General features: G+C 42.8%; 1 protein-coding gene across 1 annotated transcript; it reads right to left on the reverse strand.

Moving 5' to 3' along the window:
• Positions 1 to 7,509: 7,509 nt before the first annotated feature.
• Positions 7,510 to 7,895, reverse strand: LOC138894728 (secreted RxLR effector protein 161-like). Its single transcript, XM_070179456.1, has 2 exons — positions 7,750 to 7,895; positions 7,510 to 7,660 (listed from the first exon to the last, which is right to left on the reverse strand). Exons 1-2 carry the CDS (start codon positions 7,893 to 7,895, stop codon positions 7,510 to 7,512), a joined length of 297 nt encoding a protein of 98 aa, XP_070035557.1.
• Positions 7,896 to 8,355: the final 460 nt, after the last annotated feature.

The raw sequence follows: 8,355 nt of genomic DNA on the forward strand, positions 1-8,355 counted from the left end.
TAAACTGCGTACCCCGATCTGAAATAATGGACACCGACACACCGTGTAGGCGAACAATCTCGCGAATATAAATCCCAGCCAACCGCTCCGAAGAATAATTAGTACCGACCGGAATAAAATGCATAGATTTAGTCAACCAATCTACTATCACCCAAACAACATCAAACTTTCTCAAAGTCCGTGGGAGTCTAACTACGAAGTCCATGGTAATACGCTCCCACTTTCACTCCGGAATTTCAAGTCTCTGTAGCAATCTGCCCGGTCTCTGGTGCTCGTACTTTACCTATTGACAATTTAAACACCGAGATACAAACCCAACTATATCTTTCTTCATCCGCCTCCACCAATCGTGCTGTTTCAAATCCTTATTCATCTTTGCAACGCCTGGATGAATAGAGTACTGTGAACTGTGAGTTTCCTGGAGAATCAGCTCACGCAAACCATCTACATTAGGTACACATAGCCTGCCCTGCATCCGTAATACACCGTCATCTCCAATAGTGACTTCCTTGGCATCACAGTGCTGAACCGTGTCCTTAAGGACACGTAGATGTGGATTATCATACTGGCGCTCTCTGATGCGATCATATAAAGAAGACCGAGAAACCACACAGGCCAAAACTCGATTCGGCTCGGTAACATCCAATCTAACAAACTGATTAGCCAAGGACTGAACCTCCAAGGCTAAAGGCCTATCTTCTACCGGTAAGTATGCTAAGATGCCCAAACTTTCTGCCTTACGACTCAAGGCATCGGCCACCACATTGGCCTTTCCGCGATGATAGAGAATGATGATATGATAATCCTTAAGCAACTCCAACCACCTTCGCTGCCGCAAGTTAATATCCTTCTGTTTAAACAAATGTTGTAGACTCCGATGATCGGTATATACCTCACACTAGGCACCGTACAAGTAATGCCGCCAAATCAAGGCATGAACAATAGCTGCTAACTCAAGATCGTAGACTGGATAATTCTTCTCATGTACCTTTAATTATCTGGACGCATAGGCAATCACCCTGCCGTCTTGCATAAGTACTGCATCGAGACCAATCCGCGACGCGTCACAATACACACTATAAGACTCTGAACCTGTAGGCAATACCAATACTGGAGCTGTAGTCAAAACTGTCTTGAGCTTCTGAAAGCTCTCTTCACATTCATCCGACCACCTGAACGAAGCACCTTTTTGGGTCAATTTAGTTATAGGCGATGCAATCGACGAGATACCCTCCACGAAACAACGATAATAACCGGCCAAGCCGAGAATACTCCAAATTTCAGTAACTGAGGATGGTCTGGGCCAATTCTGAACTGCCTCTATTTTCTTTGGATCCACCTTAATACCTTCACTGGACACTATATGTCCCAAGAATGCCACCGAACTAAGCCAGAACTCACACTTAGAGAATTTGGCATAAAGTTTCTCCTCTCTCAGCCTCTGTAATGCAATACCCAAGTGTTGTGCATGCTCCTCCTGGCTACGTGAGTACACCAGAATATCATCAATGGATACAACGACACATAAATCAAGATATGGCTGAAATACACTATTCATCAAATGCATAAATGCTGTTGGAGCATTGGTTAGCCCAAAAGACATTACAAGAAATTCATAGTGGCCATAACGAGTCCTAAATGTCTTCTTTAGAATATCCGAATCCTGAAATTTTAATTGGTGATACCCAGACCTCAAATCAATTTTGGAGAACACCCTCGCTCCCTGAAGCTGGTAAAATAAATCATCAATACGAGGCAGTGTATATTTATTCTTGATTGTAACTTTGTTCAACTGCCTATAATCAATGCACATCCGCATAGTACCATCTTTCTTTTTCACAAACAGAACCGGTGCACCCCAAGGTGACACACTAGGCCTAATAAACCCCTTTTCAAGGAGTTCCTGAAGTTGCTCTTTCAATTCTTTTAACTCAGCTGGTGCCATACGATACGGAGGAATGGAAATGGGCTGAGTGCCCTGCACCAAGTCAATACCGAAATCAATATCCCTGTCGGGTGGCATACCCGGCAGGTCTGCAGGAAATACATCCAGAAAGTCTCGCACGACCGGTACTAAATCAATAATAGGAGCATCTGCATCAACATCTCTCACAAAAGCCAAATATGACAAGCATCCCTTTCCAACCATACGTTGGGCCTTCAAATAAGAAATTACCCTGCTAGGAACAAGATCTAGAGAACCCCTCCATTCAACCTTTGGCAACCCCGACATCGTCAACGTCACGATTTTTGTGTGACAGTCCAGAATAGTATGACATGGAGACAACCAATCCATACCCAGGATTACATCTAAATCAACCATACCGAGTAATAAGAGATCAACTCTAGTCTCCAGTTCCCCAGTAGTTACCACACACGACCGATGCACACGATCCACAGTAATAATATCGCCCACCGGTGTAAATACACAAACAAGTGAAACTAAGGACTCATAGGGCATATCCAGATAATGAGAAAAATATGATGATACATATGAATAAGTGGAACCAGGGTTAAATAATATAGAAGCCTCCATGTGGCACACTGAAACAATACATATGATCACTGCGTCTGAGGCAACAGCATCTGGCCTGGCAGAAAAAGCATATAATTGAGCCTGCCCGCCTCCTGCTCGGCCTTCCCCTCTTGGGCGACCCCTAGCTGTCTGACCCCCACCCCGAGATGGCAAGGCGGGTGGTGTAACTGCTGGTGCTGGTGCCGTCGGTCGAGAACTCTGCTGTGAAACCCCACTCAACATCCTAAGACACTCTCTCTTAAAATGACCAAATTCTCCACACTCGAAACAACCCCTCCTCTGACAGAACTGCTGCTCCTGATAACCCGAGGAATGACCTACAGAAGCCTGTGCGGACGAGGCATGATGAGAACTCTGCACTGGTAGTGCACTAAATTAAGACTAACCTGAGTGAGCACTGTAAGAACCATGGCTAGCTGATGCACCATGATGAGCTGGACGACCCGTCTGGGCGGGTCTGTAAGAACGACCCCTACCATGGTGAAACAGACCCCCTGAAGGAACACCGCTGTAATCACCCGGACCACGAGGCCTCTTAGTCTCTCTCTCTCTCTCTCTCCACGTTCCTTGCTACGAACCATCTCTATCTACCGAGCAATGTCCACTACCTCATCAAAAGTAGCACCAGATACTCTCTCCTTAGTCATAAGTAACCGCAACTGATTTGTGAGGCCATCAATGAACCTCCTAATCCTCTCCCTATCAGTGAGAACCAACCAGACTGCGTGACGAGCCAACTCAGAAAATCTCATCTTGTACCGCGTCACAGACATATCACCTTGGCGAAGCTGCTCAAACTGTCTGCACAGCTCTTCTCTGCTGGACTGAGGTACGAACTTCTACAAAACGACCATGGAGAACTGATGCCAAGTAAGGGGTGCTGCGCCAATAGGCCTACGTCTCTTGTAAGTCTCCCACCATCTGAGTGCAGACCCAGAAAACTGAAAAGTAGTGAATGAGACCCCACTGGTCTCCAGAATACCCGTTGTCTAAAGCATCGGTTGACACCTATCCAGAAAATCCTGAGCAACCTCTGACTCAGTACCGCTAAATGGTGGAGGTCAAAGCCTCTCAAATCTCTCAAGTCTCCTCTGCTCATCATCTGTCATAACAGGAACTACCAGGGCCTGAGCAGCTGCAACCAGCTGGGCTGGTAGTGCCCCCGGTATCTGAAGTCCCTGTACTACCTGGTCTGGAGTACGGACAACGGGGGTATGAGTACCTCCCCCAGCCTGAGAAGTGGCAGGTGCTGCCTGAGCCGAAACCACCTGAGCAAGACCACTGCAGGCTGTCAATATCTGGGCCAAAGTCTCCTGAATGCCTGCAATCTCAATGGGCACAACTGGTGCCTGAGCTGATCCTATCGGCTCAACTATATCTGGAATCTGATCCTGAGCTGGAACAACTGGTGGTACTACAGGTGCTATTCCAACAGTGGTACGAGCTACACCTCGACCTCTACCTCGGCCCCGGCCTCTACCACGGCCCCGGCCTCTCGCGGCCCTAACTGGTGGCACTGGTGGCTGACCGTCCGATCCGGTAGTACGTGTCCTCACCATCTGTGAGAGAATAGAATAGCAGAAATTTAGTTTCCAGAATCAACAAATTTGCACGACAGAATACAAGAAAGTGAAATTTTCCTAAGGGTTCTACAACCTCTCGAAGATAAGTACAGACATCTCCGTACCGATCCGCAAGACTCTACTAAACCTGCTCATGACTTGTGAGACCTATGTAACCTAGGCTCTAATACCAACTTGTCACGACCCAAAATCCCAACCTGTCGTGATGGCACCTATCTCGATACTAGTCAAGCCGATAATCTCAATAAACCAAAACTTTTCTTTAAGGTTGAAAATATAATATTTAAATACAATACAAACACTCCCCAAAACCTGGTGTCACTGAGTACATGAGCATCTAATATGAATAGAAGTCTGGAAAATATAGTCTATAATAGCCTGAGACTAAATACAGTAAACAAAGAGATATAGAAGGAGAGACAAGGTCTGCGGAACATGACAACTACCTCAAAATCTCCTGTAAAGCAACCGTGCGAAAGGATCAACACCCGCTATGTCTTGGAACACCTGGATCTGCACACGAAGTGCAGGGTATAGTATGAGTACAACCAACTCAGCAAGTAACAATAATAAATAAGGAACTGAAGATAGTAACGAGCTACACAGTTATGTTTTATTTCTAGTAATTCCAGCAAAGAATAGACATGCTATCAAATCTGGCAGTTTAATGTCAAATCAATTTTTATACAGTTTTTGTTCATGTAATCTGTATATCAACAATCTTTAAGAGATTTCACAATAATGATAGATAGCAACTAAGTGCAACAACAAATGGAAATCAAGTACAACCTCTTTGGACAACAATCACTCACTAGGCTCCCAACCCTCATTACTCCTTAGGATCCCAGCCCTCATCACTCACTCTCAATGGGTACCCGCGCTCACTGGGGGTGTACAGACTCCGGAGGGGCTCCTACAACCCAAGCGCTATAATCTGCACAGTAACTCACGTTCCATAATATAAATATCTGGATCTGCAGGCCAACTCACTTGTTGCACGGCCAACTCACGTGCTATCGTATAATATAAGGATCTTCATGGCCAACTCACGTTCTATGATATCAATATCTCACAATCAGGCCCTCGGCCTCTCTCAATCATAAATCTCTCCAGTCTCTCGGGCTCTTATTAATCATGAAATCAGCCCAAACAACAATGATATGATGTATCAATAATAATAACAGAGGCTGAGATAAAATGTACAAGTAAAAACTGAGACCGAGTACATATAGCACTTAGCAGGCAATTCAACAAGTACGCGACCTTTATGGGTTCCAACAGTACTATCACATAGCCTAATCATGATTTCTAACATGATTTACAGTCAAATTTTTATCAACACATAGAGAGCATATAGCTAACAACAAATTATTCAATCCCCTCGGTGCACGACCACACGCCCGTTACCTAGCATGTGCGTCACCTCCAAAATAATCACATGATACTAAAATCCGGGGTTTAATACCCTCAGGACCAGATTTAAAACTGTTACTTACCTCAAAACGTGAAACTCTTTACTCTGCTATGCCTTTGCTTCGCAAATCGGCATCCGAATGCCTCGAATCTAGTCACAAATAATTCGTTTCAGTCAATAAAATTTATTGGAATTAATTCCATAAGAAAATACTAATTTTTCATAAAAATCCAAAATTTAGCTCAAAAATCGCCCGTGGGGCCCATATCTCGGAACCCGACAAAAGTTATAAAATCCGAAAACTCATTCAACCATGAGTCTACCCGTACTAATTTTACCAAAATCCGACCTCAATTAGACCCTCAAATCTACAAAACTTATTTCCAAATTTGTAAGTTCCAATCTCCGATTTATACCTCAAAATCATGTAATCTAGTCGGATTATTCGATGATAATTCAATATTATGGAGTAGAAATGATCACAAGGGACTTACCTCAAGTTTTTCTTGAAAATATATCAAAAATTGCCTCTCCTCAAGCTCCAATTTGTCAAAAATGGCGAATGGGACGAAGCTCCTATTTTTATAATTCTGCCGAGACAACCTCGGTTCTGCCTCGATCTTAGCCTTCGATCGAGGTCCTCGATCCTGGCCCTCGATCCTGGTCCTCGATCCTAGGCCTTCGATCATGTCTTCGACCCTGCCTTCGACCGTGACCCTCGACCCTGGGCTCGATCATGGCTTCGTTCATCGCCCTTAACCCTGGGATCGATCATGGCTTCGATCGTGGCCCTCGTCCCTGGGCTAAATCTGGGCTCATATCTGGACTCAATTTCTGGGCTCGATTCTGAGAGATTTCTGGGCTCGAATCTGGCAGAAGAAATTTACAACAGAAGGAAATTGCAGCAGGTGTTGTAGTTCAATTTTTGATCCGTTAACCATCCGAAACTCACCCGAGGCCCTCGGGACCTCAACCAAATATACCAACAAGTCCTAAGACATCATACGAACTTAGTCAAATCCTTAAATCACCTCAAACAATGCTAAAACCATGAATTACACCCAAATTCAAGCCTATTGAACTTTGAAATTTCTAATTTCTACAAATAACGCCGAAACCTATCAAATCACGTCTGATTGACCTCAAATTTTGCACACAAGTCATAAATGACATAACATACCTATTAAAATTTTCAGAATCGGATTTCGACCCCGATATCAAAAAGTCAATCCCTCGGTCAAACTTTCCAAAAATTCAACTTTCGGCATTTCAAGTCTAATTCCTCTATGGACCTCCAAAAATTCTTCCGGATACGCTCCTAAGTCCGAAATCAACATACAAAGCTATTGGAATTATCAGAATTCGTATCCGAGGTCGTTTACATATAGGTCCATATCCGGTCCACTTTTCTAACTTAATTTGTTTTAATTATGAGACTAAGTGTATCATTTCACTCTGAATTCCTTCCGGACCCGAACCAACTAACCCGATAAGTCATAAATCAATAGCAAGGCATAAATTAAAGCAGTAAATGGGAAAATGGGGTTATAATATTCAAAATGACCGGCCGGGTTGTTACATATAATGTCCATCATAAATACCATAACACGATAAACTACTAAATGTGAGTTATGGCGGTTATATATATAATTTGTCTACATACTCCCTTCTATATACTACCACATCAATAACTCATCGTATCAGATCCATAAGCTATAAAATATTATGGTCCACAATAATGTCTCATTGAGACTTATCTTGTAATATCTCAAAACAAAAATGTGCATACCATTATGAGAAACATGAAATCATTAATGTATATCAGAAACACATAAATGAGCTCAGAGTGTCAAAACATCATAAATACAACTAAGACCCATTCTATGTACATGTTCTTTAAATATCTTTGGTTGTAAACCTTTCGTTAACGGATCTGCAATCATGAGATCAGTTCTAATATGCTCAAGTGACACTCTTTATTTCTGAACTTCCTCATTGATGGTAAAGTACTTTAATTCTATTTGCTTGGCACCTTTGGAGTACTTATCATTCTTAGAGAAGAATACTACTGCTGAATTATCACAGTAAATTTTCAGCGGCTTGGTAATGGTGTCAACAACCCAAGTCCTGAAATAAAGTTTCGCAGCCATAATGCGTGAATTGTGGCTTCAAAGCATGCCACAAATTCTGCCATCGTGGATGTAGCAATGACAGACTGTTTGACACTCTTCCACGATATTGCTCCTTCAGCTAATTGGAACAAATAACCAAACGTGGACTTTCTAGTGTCAATACATCCAGCGAAATCTGACTTCGAGTATCCAACAACTTCCAAATTCTTGGATCTCCTATACACGAGCATGTAATCCTTCGTTCCTTTCAGGTACCTCAAGAAAGTCTACATCCTATCGGAATACTTGGAAGATATCATGTAATCCTTCATCTACATCCTATTCTTTAAGAACTTTTTGGCAATTCAACGAGATCCCAGACTTTATTGTATTCCATGGATGTTAACTCTTCCTTCATGGCATCAATCCATTTGTCAGACTCATTACTTTCTATGGCTTGTGAAAATGAAACCGGGTTCTTATTAAGACCAATGTCAAAATCTGACTCTTGCAAATAAACCACATAATCATCTGAAGTAGCCGATTTTCTAACTCTTTGAGATTTTCTTAATGGCATTTCTTGTGGTTCATTTATGCCAGATATTTGTGAGTTAGTGTGATGACCCAAAAGGTCATCTTATATTTTAGAACTCGAATCTGCGCTCTTAAGCCTTAAAAATCTCATTTTTACCCTCCTCGATTTGCGTGCGC

This window comes from Nicotiana tomentosiformis, chromosome 6, assembly GCF_000390325.3.
Source record: "Nicotiana tomentosiformis chromosome 6, ASM39032v3, whole genome shotgun sequence".
In the NCBI taxonomy this organism is placed as follows: Eukaryota; Viridiplantae; Streptophyta; class Magnoliopsida; order Solanales; family Solanaceae; genus Nicotiana; species Nicotiana tomentosiformis.